The sequence below is a fragment of the Oryx dammah genome, unplaced genomic scaffold (genome assembly GCF_014754425.2).
Source record: "Oryx dammah isolate SB20612 unplaced genomic scaffold, SCBI_Odam_1.1 HiC_scaffold_24, whole genome shotgun sequence".
Classification (NCBI taxonomy): domain Eukaryota; kingdom Metazoa; phylum Chordata; class Mammalia; order Artiodactyla; family Bovidae; genus Oryx; species Oryx dammah.
In genome coordinates, this window is record NW_024070208.1 from 25,798,716 (window position 1) to 25,821,654 (window position 22,939).

Here is a 22,939-nt window from a genome sequence, read left to right on the forward strand (position 1 = left end):
AAATTTTCTGTATAGTTACTAAAGTTTTACTGAGTTAAAAGTTCTAATAAATTTAAAAGCATAAACAAAATAGAAAATCTTACAGTTCAAATTAAAATGGAAATGCCCATTAGAAAGCCTTTTACATTTTAAAGAATCATTTTGGGAGTAAGAAGAATATCATCTCTAAAAATAAGTAAGGGACTTCCCTGGTCGGCTAGTGATTAAGACTCAATGCTTCCAATGAGGGCGGCACGGGTTCAACCCCTGCTCTGGCAACTAGGATCACACATGCTGCAGTGGCACAGCAAAAAACAAAACAAAACAAAACAAAATCCTAAGTAAATATTCTGTTATTTTAAAATTCCTAGAGAATTTTTTTTTTTCAAAATAAACTTGCTTGAGCCCTCTTCCTGGATGTTCTGAGATACCCTTGGGATGGAGGCAAAGAGTATGGAGAGTGGCTGGAGCTAGAAGACAGTGGAGGGCAGGGAAGCCTGGCGTGCCTCAGTCCACGGGGTCACAAGGAGTCGGACATGACTTAGCGACTGACCAACGGTAGCACAGTGCTCCTTACACTGTAATGCCTCAAACAAGTCACCAGGGCATTTCCTAGCATTCTGATTTACTAGGCTCTGCGGGGGCATTGCTGAGAGTAGAGTATGAAGTTCTGACAAGTTCCCAGGTGATGCTGACACTGATACTGTTGGTCTATGGACCATATTCGAGTAGTAAGGAGTTAGAAAACCATGGGACCAGATACAAACCAGAATAGCCTGTTTCTCATGTAGGTCATAGGATTAAGTTTCTTGGCCATCATTTGGGGAGTAAAAACATAAAGCAAATCACATAATTGTATTAACATGAAAAAATAAATATGAAAAACTCAGTATCATGCTTGAAAAATACTGCTTAGTCAGATGAGCTCATCTACAAAAAAAAAAAAAGTGTCTAGAAGACTATGATAAAAGCTCAGGCTTAAGACAATTTAAATAATACCTAATATCCCACAGATCTGGTGTTTACATGTTATGAAGAGCTTGATACCAAAACTGTTCTGTCATGTTTCTGCCCAGAGGCTGTCATGGTAAAGTTTATTATCAATTACTGCTTTACAAGTATAAAATAAGTTAAGCTGTCATATTTTTCTCAGCCAGAGATCCTAAGCTGTCAAAGAATGTCAATTTTAAATCTGACATAGAGAAGAAAATTATCTGTTATTCTGACCTCTAATTTCTTGACATTTTAATGCTATAATTGCTGTGGTTAGTGCTGCTTCATGATTTCACCTGTCAAGGAAGAATGAATCAATAACCTTAAGACATTTTTCGAATTTTAGCCCTAACTTCAAAGTTCTAGGTAGACTGTAGATGTATATATCTGTGTGTGTGTGTATATCTTTTCTATTCTCTTTTACAAAAGGGACCTATGTAGATTTTTGTATATTAAATTTCTCCTTTAAATCAGCATTTGTTAAGGCATTAAAAATTATCTTCTTTAGGCTAGTTGGAACTTAGTATAAGATAACTGCCACCTTCCCTTGGTTTTATCTTTGTGAAATAGAGTGATTTCACATTTAAAAAAACTAAGATAAACTTTGGGGCTTCCCTGGTGGCTCAGACAGTAAAGCATCTGCCTTCAATGTGGGAGACCCAGGTTTGATCCCTGGGTCAGGAAGATCCCCTGGAGAAGGAAATGGCAACCCAGTCCAGTACTCTTGCCTAGAAAATTCCATGGATAGAGGAGCCTGGTTGGCTGCAGTCCATGGGGTCGCAATGAGTTGGACATGACTGAGCGACTTCACTTCACTTCAAGATAAACTTTATCAAATAAAAGGAATGCACTGAACTCAATAAAAGGCTGAACGTTTTGAACACTACTTTCCCCCAAAGCCTCTGTCTGATCATTTAGCTATAGAGCAACTCTCTCAAATCACAGCACCACAGAGCAGACCTCCTGGAACTCAATGCTGATGTTTTGATGGAAGGCAGTGTGCCTTGCAGAGCCTCCTCACTGCATAGGGGCAAAAATGACCACCAAATAATGACTATAGTATACTCTGTTCCACTTATCCACAGGGTTCTTTCTTGTGACAATAGATGCTAGATGCTTTTATGCTGGCAAACATATGTTTGGTATTATCCCTTCTTTATGGAGAAAGCGATGGAAGTGGAGGGACACTAAATGACTTGGCCACATTAGAAAGCTCACAGGATTCAGGCAGGTTCTCATCTTTGCAGTTTCTTAAATATTAATACAAAATTTATTTTGTGGAAATATGTTAGTTGTGGAGTAAAGGAGGTGAGCATGGGGAATGTGGAGAGGGGCAATTAACTCCTATTCCTTGCAAGCTCATTTTACCTGTCATATCTACAACATACTAAGTGCTTCCCTAGTGGTCTTAAAGAGATAAAGCTATCTTGAGTTGACACAGGGCCTCTGGGCAGGACGGGCTTCCCAGGTGGATTAGTGAGTAAACAATCTGCCTGCCAATGCCGGAGACATAGGAAACATGGGTTCGATCCCTGAGTCAGGAGGATCCCCTGAAGGAGAGCACAGCAACCCACTCCAGTAATCCTGTCTGGAAAATCCCATGGGCAGAGAAGCCTGGAGGGCTACAGTCCACGGGGTCTCAAAAGAGTTGGACATGACTTAGCATCTAAACCGCAGAACAGTGGGTGGGTCAGGGCCAATGCTCTGCTAGTGTGTGTGTGAGCCCGTGCCGCCTGGCGGAAGGAAGGTAACAGTGTTCCAAGCACATGCTCTCTCACCTAGTGTTTTGAGAACTGACAGAAGAGTTTTTGGGTGACAGAGGTGGGCGAGGGGCTTAGGTAGGGAGGACATACATGGCACTGAGTGACTCTGGGAGCTTCTCTAATGGAACCTCAGTGTTCAGCAACTATGCCCTCAGATTGGGAAAGCTGGAACCCCTTCCCAACCGTATTTTTTTTTATTACTCTCTTTCATATAATGTTTCATGGAGATTTTCTACAGTTTGACAATTCTATACAGTTTGTTATTTTTTTACTGTCCAAAGCAATGGTGTGTAACCTTGTAGTAGCAGGTATTTTTATAGAATTCAAGTAATAAACACTATATCCACATTTAAAAAGTCTCAATCCTAATTCCATTTCCTTTTCATTCTCTCCTTTATCTCTTTGTTCTCATTTAAATATGCTCTGTTACTCAGTTGTCTCTCTTTTCGACCCTATGGACTGGGGCCTGCTATGCTCCTCTGTCCATGGGATTTTCCCAGTAAGAATACTGGAGAGGTTTGCCATTTCCTTCTTCAATTTAAGTTGGAAAGATCTGCTGTTTTCAGTCAATTTTAATGCTGCTATGTTCTTTCATTATGCATAATATGCTTAAAATATTTTTATTTTGCTCAAGATGATCAACTTGCAACTTAAGGACAGCATATTATAATGGGTGGAAATGTACACTAAGATATTCAGGAGCAAAAATGTTTATGATATTTAAAAGTCAATAAACAATCTGGAGTTGGTCTTGCCATAAAAGGATAAGCTACTGCAATTCTTTTCTCTTTTTTTCTGATTCTAAAGGTACTGGTTCTGAAAAGAGAATATAGTGGTAAGGCATTTATAGCACTTATATGTTAAGGGTACATTGTTAAGAGAATAATTAAGCTCAGAATTAGAATTCCCAGGTGTGAACAAACTAATCAGATTATTTTGTAGACAAAATCCCTTATTTCACCAACACATGTTCAAGTATCTGGCTCTTTTCTAACTCATCCCTTCTCTGTCCCTATCTCCTTCTTCCAGCTTCAGGCACTAATCCCATTTCCTTGTGCATACAACATGGTAGAATACTACACCTAGTAATATGCTTGCAACGTGTTCTCCAAATATTCAGCCCCAAGGGCTCAGTGATCAAGGAACATGAGGCTCTTCCCTTCCCTTTCCTCTTCTCTGCTTGAAGCCATACAAATAGAGTCATTTTGTCTTTATAGAAGTCTGTAAGAAATAACTTTATGGATGCAAATTTTTCTTTTAGAGCTTTATTTCCCAAATCTATGAGTTTTCCACCTCTAAAATTAAAAAATAAAAAAATAAAAAAGCATCCTAGTGATTGGAAATGTAGAAATGATTGCTTGTTTTACATAGAGCAGATGGCAGATATCTGGTAGAATGGAAGACTGAGATACAGCTTCCTTGAAGCAAGACTCATCTAGCAGCTGTTGCATCTTCACTCTTTTCACCTATCTGAAATAATTTTGTAAAACGTGCAAGTGATTTAAATAATATATTTTATGAATATTTTCATAAAATATACTTATACACAAACTATAGCATATAATTCCCAACTGTTAGCTATAAAATTTCAGGGTGAGAATGTGAAGGAATAACATACTATAATCTCATCTATTTTACTGATGCATTTTTTGAGTATTCTGTCTAGCAGGCTGTAGTTCTGCTTTTATTAAAAAAATAGGTACTGGCAGGTTATTTTAATGTGAACTATTCATATTTAAATATTCAATGAGGTTTCATTAATTTATAACACATAAGGCATTAAGCATTTCAATGAAGATGCTGAAATAAAACAAATAAAAGAGGGATACTAAAGTGCACTGTATATGTCTGCATTTCAGAAAGGAACTACATGGTAGCCTCATTACTTGTTTTTGATATACAATACTCACTTCACATTTGTCAAGAACTTGAAATCTGTGTTTTATAAAATTTACACTGGAAGAAGATTTATGCAGAAGGAGATGGAGAGCCAAGTTTGTGTTGAAGGGATGGCAGAAATTTTCAGAATAATATCCACCTTATTACCTACCTCCCTCAGCACAGGGTCAGTGATACTGTCCAGGTTCACAGAGCCTTCATAGGTTAGGTAGTGAAAAACATTCAGAGCCCGGACTGCTTCTGGTCCTCTCTGTTTGTATCCAAATACAAGGTCAATCCACTGATGGAGTTGGCAAGAAACAAATTCACTTTCCAGGGCCTGAAATCAGTCAAGAAAGAGATAGAGACCATGAAAATTTAGTAAATCTCCATTCTTAGCTTGAAATATTCTATATAAATAAGTAGAATTCATTCTTTGCCCTCCTGTATTTCACCTGTATGTGTCAGACCTATTAGAAATGACAATGTACAACCTCTAATAAAACACAGACCTAAAAGAAAATTTTCTTTTTAACTATTAAATGTACTTTTGACTTAATTGAATATGTGATATAAATTTTAACATTAAATAGTTTTCTTTAAAAAGACACATTCATGTTTAAAAGGAATCTGAAATGCCTGTTTTAATGCCATTCATAATAATTTCATTTTTAATTTTTAAACATTAGTTTCAAAGTAAACAATTTCATTAGAAACTTTGATATATATTTACTTTCCTGCCCAAAGTCTTCAAATTTACGTCTAACACTACTAAAAGGGAATGACCTGATATGAGTTAACTCTGCTATTATACTGTTTAGGAACCGCTGGGTAATTTTAGGTATTTGCTAGCCAGTGGGAAATGAATGCAAATTACTGAGAGTTAGGCACTATAAGAAACTTCCAGAAAGAGTCAGGAAAAAAAAGAGGCCTTTGCATTTCCTGAGAAGCCATCAAAAGCATCACAGAGGTGCCCTGGCAGGTAGGCATGCAGCCCTGTCAGCCGCAGTCGAGCAGTGGCCATCAGTGCGGCTCACTATGCCTCTCACTTCCCACCCTCACTCATCATCAACTTCTTACTGATTTGAAGGGCACACCGATTTCAGCAACATGAGGAAAAAGCTGTAGCACTACCTTCTTAAATTTCAACTATGCAAAGCCATAGAAAACAATTTTTGCAATTACAGCTGTAACTAAATATGTGAATGAAGTCATTCTTTGGCTGCATGCCCCCTGATTTCGAAGGTGTTGAAACCAGCTTGGAATTCAATTAATAAATGGTTTCTTAAATTAGCCCTTTGATAATTATATTTCATTTTTTAATCTAAAAAATATCTGAATGATACTTTTCAACTTTTCCTGTGATCACATTAAAAAAAACAGTTTTATTTATTTATTTATTTATTTTTGGCTGTGCTGGGCCTTTGTCGCTGTGTAGGCTCTTCTCCAGTTGCGGTAAGGGGGTGCTACTCTCTAGTTATGATGAGTGGACTTCTCATTGTCGTGGATTCTCTTGTTGCCAAGCACGGCCTCTGGGGTGTGTGGGCTTCAGCAGTCCCGGCTCCCGGGCTCAAGAGCACAGGTTCAGTAGTTGTGGTGCACGGGCTTAGTTGCTCTGTGGCATCTGGGATCGTCTTGGATCAGGGATTGAACCTGTGTCTCTTGCAGTGGCAGATGGATCCTTGATCACATTTAACTAGTAACTTATTCCCATCAAACTCCCTTTTGATTTATTTAAAAAAATTTTGGTATTTTGTTTACACCAGTGATTATGAATGTTTCTCATTCAGAAATATAAACAGATCTTTTAAAAGGATAGCTTTCATATTAAAACTAAACTGAATTTCTATTCTCTGTATCTTATTGGACAAAATAGTTCAGACTAGAGAACAAGAAAAGGGATGAAAATACAAAAGATACATTGGTTAAAATCCCATAATGATTATGTCTATCATATTGGTTTGGTCAATTTGTATAAATGAGAAGTCAATAATTATTCAGTGCATGTGCAATAAATGAAAGGATGAATAAAAAAGAATAAATGGAAGTTCTTTATAGAGTAGCTATTGTACAAATCTGTTCACTGGAAGTCAAACAGTAGTGAAATGCTTTAAAGGAAGATCTTACCAACATAATTACATAATTAGCTCAGCAGTAACCATTTCAAATCAATCTTGTAGAGACTACCAGACATATTTGGAAGAAAGGGTCAATGAAATTTATTGCATTTGAATAAAAAAATTATTGAACTAAATACCTCATGCAACTATGAGGGGTGAAAGCAACAATCACTGTTTCCTAATTTGAGTTCTAAAACATTTATTTAGCATCTCCAACTGCTACTTTCATTTTCCTCTGCCATGGGCAATGCTATAAAGTGTTTAATGTTTCTCCTTTTGTTTGTATGTGTTTTTATAAAACATTATTCATGTAACTTTTTTTACATATTTTTTTACACACACACATTTTTTTGGTGTGTATTTTTGACTCACAAAAATGGAGTGGGGTTACGGATTTCATTGTTTCTTACTTTTTTCACTTAACCTTGTTTTTTAGGATCTAGCCGTGTGGCTAGGCATAGCTAATCCACTGCTTTCAGGGGCTGCTCAGAACTTCCCCAGCAGTGAGCACTAGACTGCCTCCTATGTGGCGTGACACAATGCTCTGTGACGAATGTCCACTCCTGCATCCCTGTGTGACTCTTCATGAGAATTTCTTTGGGACTCATAACCTGGAGTAGGACTGATATATCCCTGCGCTGCTGCTAAGTCGCTTCAGTGGTGTCCGACTCTGTGCGACCCCAGAGATGGCAGCCCACCAGGCTCCCCGGTCCCTGGGATTCTCCAGGCAAGAACACTGGAGTGGGTTGCCATTTCCTTCTCCAAGGCATGAAAGTGAAGAGTGAAAGTGAAGTCGCTCAGTTGTGCCCCACTCCTAGTGACCCCGTGGACTACAGCCCAGCAGGCTCCGCCGTCCCTGGGCTTCTCCAGGCAAGAGTGCTGAGTGGGCTGCCAGCGCCTTCTCCCTGTGCTAGATGCGCATAACCTGAGTCTGAGTCATCAGTGTAGACTGGTTGTTTCTGTCTCCACTCCCTCAAGCAGTGCATGAAGGTGTGTCTACATGGCCACATCCCCACTGACAACTGGTATTGCCAAGGCGCTTAATATTAGCCTGTGTTACGGATACAAAACAGTGTCTCACTGCTGTTACAATTGGTTTTCCTCTGATTACTGAGGGGTTTGACATGTTTTTAATATGCTGTTGGCCATTTGGGTTTCCTCTTCAGTACATTTTCTGTTCGTGCTTTTTGCCCATTCTTTTATGAAAGTTCCTGTCTTTACTTTTTTTTTCCAGAAATTCTTTATATATTTCAGGTAGTAGTTTGTTGGCATCAAATTTTGCAATGAATTCTCCCAAAGGTCACATGTCTATTAACTTTATCCATGTTGTTCTTTGTTGAATAGAAATTCTTAATTTTGAAGCAACAAAAATTTTTTCTTTACGTTTATGATCTTGGGATTTTGTTTTATAGTAATGAAGATAACTTTGTATATTCTGATGTGTCAGCTGTGTTATATTTATGGTTTTACTTTTCATATGCGTGCATGCATGCTAAGTTGCTTCAGTCATGTCCAACTCTGCAACCCTATGGACTGCAGCCTGCCAGAGGCTCCTCTGTACATGAAATTCTCCAGGCAAGAATATTGGAGTGGGTAGACGTGCCCTCCTTCAGGGCACCCAGGGACTGAACCCGTGTCTCTTACATCTACCTGAATTGGTAGGTGGGTTCTTTACCACTAGAGTTGCCTGGGAAGCCCTACTTCTCATATACTGGCCTTTAATTTATCTAGAGTCCAAATTCACTATATGTGTCAAAAAATCAGTTCAGTTCAGTTGCTCAGTGGTGTCCAACTCTTTGCGACCCTGTAGACTGAAGCACGCCAGGCTTCCCCGTCCATCACCAACTCCTGGAGCTTGCTCAAACTCATGTCCATTGAGTTGGTGATGTCATTCAACCATCTCATCCTCTGCTGTCCCCTTCTCCTCCTTCCTTCAATCTTTCCCAGCATCAGGGTCTTTTCCAGCGAGTCAGTTTTTTGCATGTGGGGGCCAAAGTATTGGAGTTTCAGCCTCAGCATCAATCCTTCCAATGAATATTCAGGACTGATTTCCTTTAGGATGGACTGGTTGGATCTCCTTGCAGTCAAAGGGACTCTCAAGAGTTTTCTCCAACATCACAGTTCAAAGGCATCAATTCTTTGGCACTCAGCTTTCTTTATAGTCCAATTCTCACATCCATACATGAAAAACCATAAAACTGGAAAACTGGAAAACATAAAAACTGGAAAAACCATAGCTTTAGACTAGACAGACCATTGTTGGCAAAGTAATGTCTCTGCTTTTTAATATGCTGAAGAGATCCAGTATAATTTTTGTTACTATAGTAAGTCAGTTTTTCCAATACCATCTATTAAACAAACACACTTTTCTTAAGCAATGTGTGCTGTCATCTTTAGCGCTTGTATATTTGAAACAAAGATATAAAACTTCTATTGTTTACAGTTAATCTAATATTCTTCCTATTAATAGAAAAAGCAATACAACCCTTCTTCCCTTTTGCTTTTTCCCTCTTCTATCATCTACCTACCTATGTTCCTACCCTGTCATTTATCTCTCTATACATGAGTGTGTCTCTAGCTCTTTGAACCTTTTAGTTCTACTGTTATCTTAATTTATCTTTATTTCTTAGATATCTTTATATCTGATAGATTCATTCTTTTAAGAGCCAACTCAGCTGTTTGTGGACCTTTATTCCTCCCTGTGGGCTTTCCTGGTGGCTCAGTGGTAAAGAATACACCTGCCAATGCAGGAGACTTGGGTTCAATCCCTGGTTGGGAAGATCCCCTGGAGAAGGAAATGGTGATCCACTCCCTTATTCTTGCCTGGGAAACCCTATGGACAGAAGGAGCCTGGAGGGCTACTTCCATAGGGTAACAAAAGAGTCAGACATGACTTAGTGACTAAGCAACAACAATTCTTTCCTGTAACTTTCACAGTAAATGTATAGATATATCAAAATAATTTTGATTGGGATTATGATAAATTTATAGGTTAATCTGAGAAAATCGATATTAGGTTTTCCCATTCATGGTCTCAGAATGTCTCTTTAAACAGATCATTTTCTAAGTACTTTGTTACATACAGAAGTTAGTATTTTCTCTATGAAGTGTGGTGTCCCAAGGACAAAAAAACAGGAAAACAAAACAAAACAAAACACTAAGGAGGGCCTTGGAATGCAGGAATGGAAAAAACCAGACCCTATCATCCTTCCCTCCCCATCTTATTAACTATTAATGAATTTCAAGTCCTCCTGAGCAGTATAACCTGTCTCCCCTCCTACCCCATCAGTTCAGTTCAGTTCAGTCGCTCAGTCGTGACCAACTCTTTGTGACCCCATGAACCGCAGCACGCCAGGCCTCCCTGTCCATCATCCTACCCCATCGGGAGAAGGTATTTACCTTACTCTTCCCCACCCAGTATATGTGCCTCATACAATCAGCAAATGATCCTCAAGACCCCTATCCTGCTCCTTGTACCCTGGCTCTAAAAATGGACTAACGACACCTGTTCAATGTTGGCTCTCCCTTGAGGTAGCTGGCTGTTCTAATAGCATCTCCCACTTCAATAAACTTTATTTCCCTCTCATTTTGTTTCATGTCTGGAAATTCTTTTACAACCCATGCATGAACCACGACATAAAGGACATGGGTAACCCTAGTTAAGTTAATTCCCAGGAAGTTCATAAATTTTGATACAACCGTAATATTTTAAATTCAGTTATAGATGACATAGTAAAATGATATTGATGTCTATAAGTTGATCATGTTCCTGTTGACTCTTACTAGTTAATGTCTTTATTTTTTCTTATGGAATTGTTTTCAACTTTGAGAACTATATTAAACAACAGTGGTGACATGGGATATCAGTCCTTTCTCTGATCTTAAAAGGGTCAATGCACACACACACATTTAATACAGATTTATAATTACTGGGCTATTAGATTATTATTACTTAGAGTGATATTATTACCCATAGTTTTCATACTTATATCCATACATGAATCAGCCCTATTAATTTTTTCCTTTCCTTCCCTTTAACTACTTTGGAATCAAGATTACAGTAGTCTCATAAAATGAGCTGAATGGCTTGTTATATTTTCTAGAATTGTTAGGGGAAGCACACTGACTGAAACCACCCACCCTGGCCGGGCCCTTTAGTAACAATTCGCATGAGTTGTTTTATGACAGGAGATCCTGGTAAGGAATACGGAACTAATAAGCCACCACCAACCGGAAGAGTTTGGGAAAGGTCGAAAGGAGACACCGCGAGTTCGTCCACTTCCCAGAATCCCTCTGGCTAGCATCCATCTAGGCTGAACGATGCGTGAGCCACCAGAAAAGCCTCTGAATTAGAATTATTGGCCAAAGACCACCCGGAAACTAATCCCATCACCATAAAACCAGAGACTCATGCAGCAGAGCAGTTCTCCTGGGTTCCCTTACCCTACTGCTCTCCACCTGGGTCCCCTTTCCCCATAAAATCTCTTGCTTTGTCAGCACATGTGTCTCCTCAGACAATTCATTTCCGAGTGTTAGACAAGAGCCCAGCTTCGGGCCCTGGAAGGGGTCCCCCTTTCCTGCAACAGAATAATCTGCCTAAGAAAGGAATTCTTTATCTCTTAAAAATTTGGTAGAATTCACCTACACAATAACATGGTCTTGGATATTTTAGGGGCTGGAAAGATTTACTATTTAAATTTCTTTAAGGTTTGTAAGGTCTTCTGGTGCCAGTTTTGACATTTGATATTTTTCCTTATATTTATCCATTTCATCTCAGTTTTCAAACTCAAGGCTCTCTACAAAAATCTTTAATTACATTAAAAAATTCTATGCCTGTACTTACCCTATTCTATACATTAGATAGTTGAGTGAATTAATAAACAAACAATAAAAACTAATTTTGCCTCAGGTTTTTTTTCAGGGGGTTATAAAATTAAATGACAAAGGAATAATCAGGTAACAGATTAAATAGACAGTCTTATAGATTGTCTTGCTAATCACTGCAGGAAAAAGAAAAGAAAATCTAGTCAAAACACTTAAAAGCTAAGTCTGGTTCTAAATCAGATGCATATCTAAGAAATGAATTTTAGATATCACATAATTAAAGCATAAAGACCTATCTAAAGTTGAAGCCTGACAGTGAGATTAACTGTACTTTGAACAGTATTAATCTGCTAGTAAATATATGCTATATCTACTTATTTGTTCTCTTTAGAACTGTGTTTTCAGGCATGAACCTGTTTTGGACTTTGAAACAAGATTTTATTGCAAATACAATTGAAAAACAGAAAGAAATACTTGATTACTAAGCTATTAGGGTTATAATGGTCTTAATAGCTTGTTTTACTCTCTCCTTGCATATCTAAAAGCAGAAGCAATTGCTTTAAGCCCAGATAAACCAATTCCCAATCCATAATTCTACCCTGGGGATCTGAGAGGAAGGAAATAAAGAGTGAGATTTGAACCAGAGAGGATATCTCTTAGATGAATAATAGTAACCTAAGTCTAATTTCCATATTGTCCCGTGTATATTAGATTGCAGAGAATTCTTTCTCTGGCAGGTTTAGGACAAAGCAGCTCAGAAACTTACAAAAAAGGAAACGAGGCTAGTGGAATTAACTGTGAGGAGAGAATGTTATTTTCTTCAGAATTCTTCTATTTAAGAATATAGAATTTCTATTTCTTCTTCTAGATTAGAATAGGAACATTTCCAAGCCCTTTCTCGTATTGCCTCAGAAATCTGCTTCTGATGCTGGAAAAGCTAACCAAATAGAGTTGCATATATACTAGTGGACAACAACAAATTCATATTGCTACTTCTTCTGTAAGTGTCTATGCTGGCTTCTCTTCATGATTAAATCGAAGTTATAGTAATGACGTAGTGAAAGACTTATTTATTTATTTTTTGGCTGCACCATGCAGCTTGCAGGATCTTTGTTCTGAAACCAGGGACTGTAATTATTTTAAATAAACATAACATCTGTTGTTCAATTGCTAAATCGTGTCCAAGTCTTTGTGACTCCATGGACTGCAGCACTCCAGGCTTCCCTGTCCATTATCTCTCAGAGTTTGCTCAAATTCATGTCCATTGAGTCGGTGATGCTATCTAACAATCTCATCCTCTGCTGCCTCCTTCTCCTTTTGCCTTCAATCTTTCCTAGCATCAGGGTCTTTTCCAATGAGTCGGGTCTTTGCATCAAGTGACCAAAGTATTGGAACTTCAGCATCAGACCTTCCAGTGAATATTCAGGATTGATATCCTTTAGGATTGACTGGTTTGATCTCCATGCTGTCCAAGGGACTCTTAAGTCTTCTCCTACACCACAATTTGAAAGCATCAACTCTTCAGCGTTTGGCCTTCTTTATGAAACTTTCACATCTGTAGATGACTACTGGAAAAACCATAGCTTCGATGATATGGACCTCTGTCGGCAAAGTGATGTCTCTGCTTTTTTAATATGCTGTCTAGTTATGTCATAGCTCTCCTTCCAAGGAGCAACTGTTTTTTAGTTTCATGGCTGCAGTCACCATTGGCAGTAATTTTGAAGCCCAAGAAAATAAACTTTGCCACTGTTTCTACTTTTCTTCCTTCTGTTTGCCATGAAGTGATGAGTTTGTTTTAAATGTTTATTTTGGAGGGCTTAAATTATTCTCTTACTTGATTGCTTTCTGGGTGTATAATGCACTGCATTATTTTCCATTCCTGCTAGCATCGTCCTAGTCTGAGCTCTCACTGCTCTCCACATGGGCTACTGTCAGCCTTTGACCTCCTCCTCCACTCCAAGTCCTGTACCCTGCTGGTGGAACGGATTTCTGAAACCATCAGCTCTTTCTGTCACCCTTGATTTCAAATATTCCAAGGCTCCTCCTAGCAAAACACATTCAGTGTAAACTTTACCTGACCCCTAAGACCTTTCAAACCTTGATCCCACCCTCTCCCACTATTTCTTTAGGCTTCTAGATACAAATCCTTGGCTCCAGCAGCATAATTTACAGCCCTGGGCACATAGCAGCTGGTATGACCTCTGAAGCTCTGTTGATCCTTTCCCCTTAACATGAAAGCATTTCATCCTGCTGCTTCTTTTGCAAATCCGAGACATCCTCACTCAAGTCCAATGTTTGTTTTCTGAGTTCTCCACCTAAGTCTATGAAGTCTTTTATGACTTTTTATGACACTTATCATGAGTATCGTCTTGTTTAATACAGTAAATAATGTATACAAATTTACTTGTGAAAATCAATTTGCATATAAATTGTAAAGTGCTAGACAAAGGAATGGGGTTATTACTGATTAACACTTAATTGTTTCAAACAGGCCACACGCACTACATCCTCAATTAGAATCTAAGCATTTGGAATGTAGAGACTGTATCTAATGCTTCTATTCCATTTCCTGTAGCTCCTAACTCAGCATTAAATAATAAATATTTATTGGGTGATTATTTAAACTATGGGAAAGATGTGTCGGTCACCAAAAGAAGGAAGGAATGTCAGGAAGTGAGGGTGAGTGGGAAATTCATTCATTCATTCATTCATTCAACAAATACTGATTGATGATCTGCGATGTGCCAGACACTACTGCAGATCTTAGAATTAGAGCCAAAATCCTTATCAGAGAGAGAGAGACTGACTAAGCCCAAGATTATTAGTGAGATGGAGCTTATGTCGAGAGGTGATAAATGTTAAGGGAAAAAGAAAGTCAAGAGATATGTATGGATGGGAAGTGGATTTCTGATTTAGAGCAGGTGGTCATAGAAAGTGTCCTTGAGTTTGTGACAATTAAGGACTACAAGGAGGAAGTAAACTGTAAGGGCATCTGAAGGAAGATCTCAAAAGGGGGGACCATTCATTCATTCATCATTTATTCATTCCATATGGAGCACCTCTTATGTACCAGGAAGTCTCCCCAGGGAGACTTCGACAAACAAGGCAAGATCTCTGACCTCCAGCACATCCCACTGAAATGCAAATAATCAAAGTGAGCCATGTCCCAACCTACAGCCCACCTACTGCATGCCAGGCGCCAGCCTTGGAGGATATACAGATGGATAAGTAAGGCATGTACTTAAAAAAGATCACAGTTTGGTAGAAGATAAACATGTTGACTTGGGCTTTTCCTGATGCTCAAATTTCTGTAAAAACTGACAGGCACTAACCCCGCCACCCCCATCCCCGGTCCATTCTCCCCTTCCCCCGATCCTAGAAAAAAGCACCAAAATGCAGTGGCTCTCTCTTTGCTGCTCTAGCCATTATGACTCTGTACACCTGGCCCCCAACCTTTCTTTATCTGACTCTGTGGGACTAGAGAAATCGGAAGGAAAATGGCCACTGCAAGGAAGTTGCAGAGGGAAACTGCTGGCTCCAACTTAAAAATTCTCCAGAGCTGATCAGTTTCTTACTACCTTCACGGCTACCGCGCTGGCCCAAGTCACCATCCCCCCTCCCAGTACCTCCAACAGATGTGCCTGATGCTACTCTGTGCCTCAACAGTTCATTCCCAGAACTGCAGCCTAAGAGATCCTCTCAGAACATAGGTAAAATCTGACATCCACTTCCATATTTCTGATCCCTTTGCCTTGCACTACTTTTTTTCCACAGTACTGATCACCTGCTAAAACACCAGATACCTTACTTATTAATTTCTGTTTATTGTCCATCTGTCTTTGATCGAGAACAAGCTCTATGAGGGCAGGGATCTCTCTCTGTTCATTGGTAACTGACTATACCCCAAACACGCAAAATAGCACCAGGAGCTGTCAGTGGTTACCTGCTGACTGAGCATTGACTGAGCCTGTGTGTTTACTCAGCCTGTGGGTTCCTAGCTAGAAGGTGAGCTTCTGAATGGCCACTGGCTCTGCTGCTCACGCTTATGTCTCCAGAGCCCAGGGCAGTGTGAAGACTGGGGTAAATGAAGGGATCCCTAAATCAGGCTTTACTCTAGCTTGATTTAGAGTACGATTCATGACCACATCTTCTCTGTGTTTTCCATCCTTGTTCAGAGCTGGCTCTCAACAAAGGTTACATGACCCGCAAACCCCCAGTTTCAGAGATGAGGATGCTCTGAAGCTCCGAGGGATAAGGATACCCTATTTGTCCAGAGAGTCCTGGCTAACAGGTGGCAGGGCGGGCACTCACACACAATGTGCGTATCACAATGGTGCTGGTTTAGTCACTAAATCATATCGGACTCTTTGCCACCCATGGACTGTAGGGTCCGCCAGGTTCCTCTATTCATGGGGTTTCCCAGGCAAGAATACTGGAGTGGGTCACCATTCCTTTCTCCAGGGGATCTTTCTGACCCAGGGGTGGAGCCTGGGTGTTCTGCATTGCAGGCGGATTCTTAACTGACTGAGCCACTAGGGAAGCCCTATCTATTTTTCAAGACTGCCAGTAATTCTTATGTTACGCTATTTGCTGAACTTCATTTTTGAACAAGGTACAATATACCCTAAATGCTGATTTTCACCTATTACAAAAGACACTTTATAAAGGATGTAATACATTCAAAGGAAAACGCCACGGCATTGCGCTCTTTGCCTCAGTGCACCGCGCCTGCTCTGCAGACAACCAGGAACACACTGAGTGGAGGGCTGGGGAGATTAGCAGTGCACATCCGTGGAAGCCCTTCTTCTAAAACAAATTTTAAGAAAGGGCAGATTATGATTGATGAACCCAGCATTAGGGTAATGTTATCAGAGATACTTTCTATTTCTGCCCTTTGTGAGGAGGTCAGATTATAATCATGTTAGAACTGAACACAGTGCTTTATTAATGTTTCATGAGTGCGTCGGTTGCAATCAGCCTAGCTTCATGTGGATAAATTAAACTGATTCTTGATGTATGAATTCAATGCACTGAGAATTTATTGAAATGCCTACTCAAAGTGTCTATATCACTTTTCCAGATTTGCTAATGAAACTAAATTTTGAATGTCACAGTTCTTCAGTGAAACACAAAGCTTGTCACCGTATTTACAAAATACAAACAACTGCAATCAATTACAACTAAAAAAAAAGGACTAAAAGAAATATATCATTAAAAAATCCAAGTACTGCTTCATTAAAAAAAATAAAAGGAAATGAAGCTGTCAGGATGTAAAGACTTCTACAAATGCATCAAATGCCTTTTTAATTGTTGGCATAGAATAATGAAACTGATCATTTATAATCAATGATATCTCTTTTTACAACATTATTTTTGTCTACTTTGCCTTGAAGTTGTTAACGATAGCTTGATAGAAGACGGAGGGAATATTCCTTTGTATGGATGCAGAATACTAATCCACACGAGAGCTGAAGGCCTTTTGTGGTAATGTGAGTGTCATTTCTTTGGGCTATATGACATTTTCATTTTTTACCTTAGGCTCATTACAAAGAACTCCTTCAAATCACTGAAGATAATCCCAGTCCAAGTTATAAATATACTAAAGCACGTTTTCTCTAAACCCATTTCATAAGTACTGAATCCTGTATGAACTTTAGAGCCAATATAAAGATAGAAACTTTTAATATTATAAAATAATATTAAAAAATGGATGTTGTATTCATAGAATTCACGGAAAACTCATGAAAATTTAAATACTTCTATATTTTATATTACCACCCAGGCTTTGTATATTATAGAAAGATTCATCAAGTAAATATTTCTTCAGCAAAAAAGAAGAGGTAGACAGCTGGTTACATTTTCCAGTTTTAACACAGATGACTATTTCTTCATAACATCAGTATGATCATTTCCCATCAGTATGATGGGAAAATGGACCAGAAGTTGGAGCAAAGGAAACTATGAACAGAATGCTGTGAAGAAAAGCTTCAATTTAAAGAAAAGCAGTACAGGAGACCCTGAGACAGGAGAGCAGTTGTTAGACACACCAGCTACACCTGAAAGGTGTCTGGATAGCTCTGATGCATTAAGAACCTTCCCAGAGGCAGCAGCTTGGGTCTGGCCTTTGGCTCAATTCTAATATACCAAGAATGGCGGCTATAGACACAGAGTCTTGCTGATGCGTGTGGTAGCTTTCCCTTTCTAGCCTATAGAGCCCCTTCAAGGGAAACCCACTAAAGAGGACCCAGAGACTAACCCGTTCTCAAGCCACCTGTTACGTGCTGGCTAGCCACTCCCTATAAAGGACTGGTGCCACCTGGCGCTGCCTCCTCGTGCCTCACGGAAGCAAGAGGCAGGCAGTCTGACTCCCCCAAATCAGCAGAATTTGGTGTGAGTCTTTCATTCTATGCAGAATAGGGTTGGTTCACAAGCTTTATGAAATTCATTAATGCTTAAAAGATACCAAGAATTGTTTTTAAACAGAGAAAAAATATGGTGCTTTGCTTCTTTCATTTCTTCAAGAAACCAAGTTGGAACTTGTTATGTGCTCAGTTGTATTTGCTTCTTTGTGATACTATGAACTGTGGCCCGCCAGGCTCCTCTGTCCATGGAATTTTCCAGGCAAGAATACTGGAGTGGGTTGCCATTTCCTCCTCCAGGGGATCTTTCCAACCCAGTGACTGAACCCGAGTCTCTTTCATGTCTTGCGTTAGCAGGCAGATTCTTTACCACTGAGCCACCTGTGAACTGGAACTTATTACTTATAATAAAAATGTTTTATGCCATTTTCAGAAATGCACATGTATTTACTTCTCATATTTTAGTTATAAAACTTATTATTTTGGAGAGAGAAAGCAAATGTTTGAGAAACAGTTAGTTCACCATATTATACACAATCCTTCTAGTTCCTAGTACACTGAACATGAAGGTTGATAATATGTGTTTACAGTGATATTATATAGATTTATTTTGAAGAAGCACTGTATTCTGAAAATAACAAGTGTTGAAGAGGATATGGAGGGACTAGAACAGTCATACATTGCTAGTAGGAATGTAAGATACAGAGTCACTTTGCAAACAGCTAATTTCTTAAAAAGCTAAACATAGATTTACCACATGACTCAGCAATTCTGAATTTTAAGTCTGAATTTTGCAATAAGGAGTTCATGATCTGAGCCACAGTCAGCTCCTGGTCTTGTTTTCGCTGACTGTATAGAGCTTTTCCATCTTTGGCTGCACAGAATATAATCAATCTGATTTCTGTATTGACCATCTGGTGATGTCCATGTGTAGAGTCTTCTCTTGTGTTGTTCAAAGAGGGTGTTTGCTTTGACCAGTGTGTTCTCTTGGCAAAACTCTATTAGCCTTTGCCCTGCTTCATTTTGTACTCCAAGGCCAAATTTGCCTGTTATTCCAGTTACCTCTTGACTTCCTACTTTTGCATTCCAGTCCCCTATAATGAAAAGGACGTCTTTTTTGGGTGTTAGTTCTATAAGGTCTTGTAGGTCTTCATAGGACTGTTCAACTTCAGCATTACTGGTTGGGGCATACGACTTGGATTACTGTGATATTTAATCGTTTGTCTTGGAAACAAACAGAGATCATTCTGTCATTTTTGAGATTGCACCCAAGTACTGCATTTCACATTCTGTTGTTGACTATGTGCTACTCCATTTCTTCTAAGGGATTCTTGCCCACAGTAGCAGGTATACTGGGCTCCAAAATCACTGCCGATGATGACTGCAGCCATGAAATGAAAAGACACTTGCTCCTTGGAAGAAAAGCTATGACCAACCTAGACAGCATTCAGGTTTGGGAATGCATGTACACCCGTGGTGGATTCATGTCAATGTATGGCAAAACCAATACAGAATTGTAAAGTAAAATAAAAAATAAATAAATTAAAAAAAAAAAAAAAAAGCAGAGACATTGCTTTGCCAACAAAGGTCCATCTAATCAAAGCTATGGTTTTTCCAGTAGTCAGGTATGGATGTGAAAGCTGGACTATAAAGAAAGCTGGATGCCAAAGAATTGATGCTTTTGAACTGTGGTGTTGGAGAAGACTCTTGAGGGTTCCTTGGACTGCAAGGAGATCCAACCAGTCAATCCTATAGGAAATCATCCCTGAATATTCATTGGAAGGATTCATGCTGAAGCTGAAACTCCAATACTTTGGCCACCTGATGTGAAGAACTGACTCACTGGAAAGGACCCTGATGCTGGGAGAGATTGAAGGAAGGAGGAGAAGGGGATGACAGAGGATGAGATGGCTGGATGACCTCATCGACGTGAGGGACATGAGTTTGAGCAAGTTCCAGGAGCTGGTGATGGGCAGGGAGGCCTGGCATGCTGCAGTCCATCGGGTCGCCAATAGTTGGACATGACTGAGTGACTGAGCTGAACTGAGCAATTCTATTGCTGGGTATAAACCCCAAAGCAAGGAAAAAGCTTGTACATATGGAGATGTCCATTGGAATGCTCATAGTAGCATTGTTCCTAATAGCCCCAAAGTGGAAAGAACCCAAAAGTTCATCAGCTGATGAATGGATAAACAAAATGTGGAGCATTGTTATGAAAAAGAGGAACAAAGAATTGATATACACTACAACATGGATGGACTTAAAAAACTATGCTAAGTGAAAGACGTCAAACACAAAAGAGCACATATTATAGGGGTCTATTTAAGTAAAATATCCAGAAGAGGCAAACCAAGGAAACTGAAAAAAGATGAATGGCTGTCTGGGGTTGGGGGTGGGCATAGGCTCTTTCTGGGGTAAAAGCAATGTTCTAAAATTAGATTTTGATGATGGTCACCCAACTCTGTAAATATATTAAAAATCATTAAATTGTACAAGTATATTTTATGATAAATAATGTTTCTATATTAAAAAAAACATATATAAGGTATTCCCACCTTACAGATGAGACATATGAGGACAAAAGATATCTCATAATTTGCTCAGGGCAATGAAGCTAGTAAATGGGAGAGCTTAAATTCCAGAGCCAGGGAACTTTTAAACCCTAAGACAATCTCTCTCTAATATAAACACCTGTCACTTATTACGCTTACTCCTTGGAAGGAAAGTTATGACCAACATAGATAGCATATTCAAAAGCAGAGATATTACTTTGCCCACAAAGGTCCGTCAAGTCAAGGCTATGGTTTTTCCTGTGGTCATGTATGGATGTGAGAGTTGGACTGTGAAAAAAGCTGAGTGCTGAAGAATTGATGTTTTGAACTGTGGTGTTGGAGAAGACTATTAAGAGTCCCTTGGACTTCAAGGAGATCCAACCAGTCCATTCTAAAGGAGATCAGCCCTGGGTGTTCATTGGAAGGAATGATGCTAAAGCTGAAACTTCAATACTTTGGCCACCTCATGTGAAGAGTTGACTCATTGGAAAAAACCCTGATGCTGGGAGGGATTGGGGGCAGGAGGAGAAGGGGACAACAGAGGATGAGATGGCTGGATGGTATCACCAACTCGATGCACATGAGTTTGGGTGAACTCCAGGAGCTGGTGATGGACAGGGAGGCCTGGTGTGCTGTGATTCATGGGGGTGCAAAGAGCTGGAAACGACTGAGTGACTGAACTGAACTGCGCTGGCAGTTATTAATTATCAGTGCCCACATGAAAACCTGTGTTCAATCAGTTCAATCAACAGCATGAGCAAGAGAAAAGTTGGTCCAACAATTTTTGCTACTTTGCTTGCCTGAGTGAAAGATTTGTTTTATTTCACTAGTTTGGACCTGACTAGACAGCATGCTAAAATCCTTACTGCCCCTATGTGATTCACTCAGCAAATATTTGGTGACTAAATACTACTGCAGGCACCAGGGCAGATATGACTGAGAAACTGAGAACCACTCAACTCGGAAACCACTCAGTACATAGTGGGTTCTAGGGTTGAATTTGTAGATGTAGTATCTTTACACTGGTATCATAGTCAGTATTCAAGTATGTGGGGCTTCCCTGGTGGCTCAGAGGTAAAGAATCCACCTGCAGTGCAGGAGATATGATTTTGATCCCTGAATCAGAAAGATCCCTTGTAAAAGGAAATGACAACCCACTCCAGTATTCTTACCTGGGAAATCCTATGGACAGAGGAGCCTGGTGGCTACAGTCCACGGGGATCACAAAAGACTCAGACACAACTTAGCAACTAAATGACAGCAATAACAAATTCAAGTATGTAAGGGTACTGTGGTAAAAATGGACTATCTGTTCTAAAAATAAGCATAGATTCTTAGAAACATGCATCACTAAAGTATAAATCCTTCACATTAAAGATTAATTAAAGAGATAAATCTATTGCTCAAGAAAATAGTATAAAATTACAACATATATCCAAAAGTACCAATTTATAGATTGAGAAGTGAGAGAAATCCTGGTACTACATGATATCACCTCACCACTTCACCATTCCCTGGGTCAATGGTGAAGAAATTGCCTGTCAATGCAGGAGACACAGGTTCCATCCCTGGGTCAGGAAGATTCCCTAGAGAAGGAAATGGCAACCTACTCTAGGATTCTTGCCTGGAAAATCCCATGGACAGAGGAGGGCTACAGGAGGGCTACAGTGGGCTACAGTCCATGGGGTTACAAGCAGTCGGACACGACTGCGCACACACGCGTGTGTACAAGATATTACCTCAGGATGAGACTAGATTACAGATGATCTATTTAGTAACTTTAAAGATAGGTTAAATGAGTCTTTAAACTGAGTCTACTGCCTCAGTACCAACTTTCTAGAATAAGTATATTAAAAGTAAAATATTTCTTGGAGACAGAAAAGATAGCTCTAAAATTGAAGGCAGCATGTGACTGACTGTGACAAACAGAGACACAAAATCAGGGGCAGGGTAGAGGAAGGGATCATATACTTTCTGATTCTGTTTATGCAAAATATCCAGAAAAGGCAAATCTTTATAGAGACAGAAAGTAGATTCGTGGTTACTGAGGGCTGGTTGGAAGAATGGGGGAAATTGTGAGGATGCTAAAGGGAATTGGGTTTCTTTACAGGATAATAAAAATGTTCATAATTGACTGTGGTGATGGTTGTGGAACTCTATGAATAGACCAAAACCCTTTTTTTTTTAAATGGTTGACTTGCATGGTATGTGAATTATATCTGTGTGATATATGTGAATCACACAGCTCTTACAAAAGAAGGGACTTGGGGATATGTGAGATCCACTGTAATATGTGAGCATTATTTGGATTCTAATGCAAATAAATATACTGTCAAAACAAAATAAAACATATTTATGGGATAGCTGGAAAAAACTGGGAGTGAAACAGGGTTAAAAACATATTTTAGGTCATTGAGTTTATTGATCTAATTCTTCAATTGGCCAAGAACCAGAACAAGAACACTAGAGAG

General features: G+C 39.3%; 1 protein-coding gene across 8 annotated transcripts in view; it reads right to left on the reverse strand.

Annotated features, from left to right (window-relative positions):
- The window catches only part of NBEA (neurobeachin), a 672,618-nt gene that overhangs the window by 37,313 nt on the left and 612,366 nt on the right, over nt 1–22,939 (reverse strand). For all 8 annotated transcript variants that reach the window (XM_040267082.1, XM_040267084.1, XM_040267081.1 and 5 more), the window contains one exon: nt 4,786–4,953. In XM_040267082.1, the coding sequence (XP_040123016.1) occupies nt 4,786–4,953 (168 nt within the window). The remainder of the gene's footprint in view (nt 1–4,785; nt 4,954–22,939) is intronic.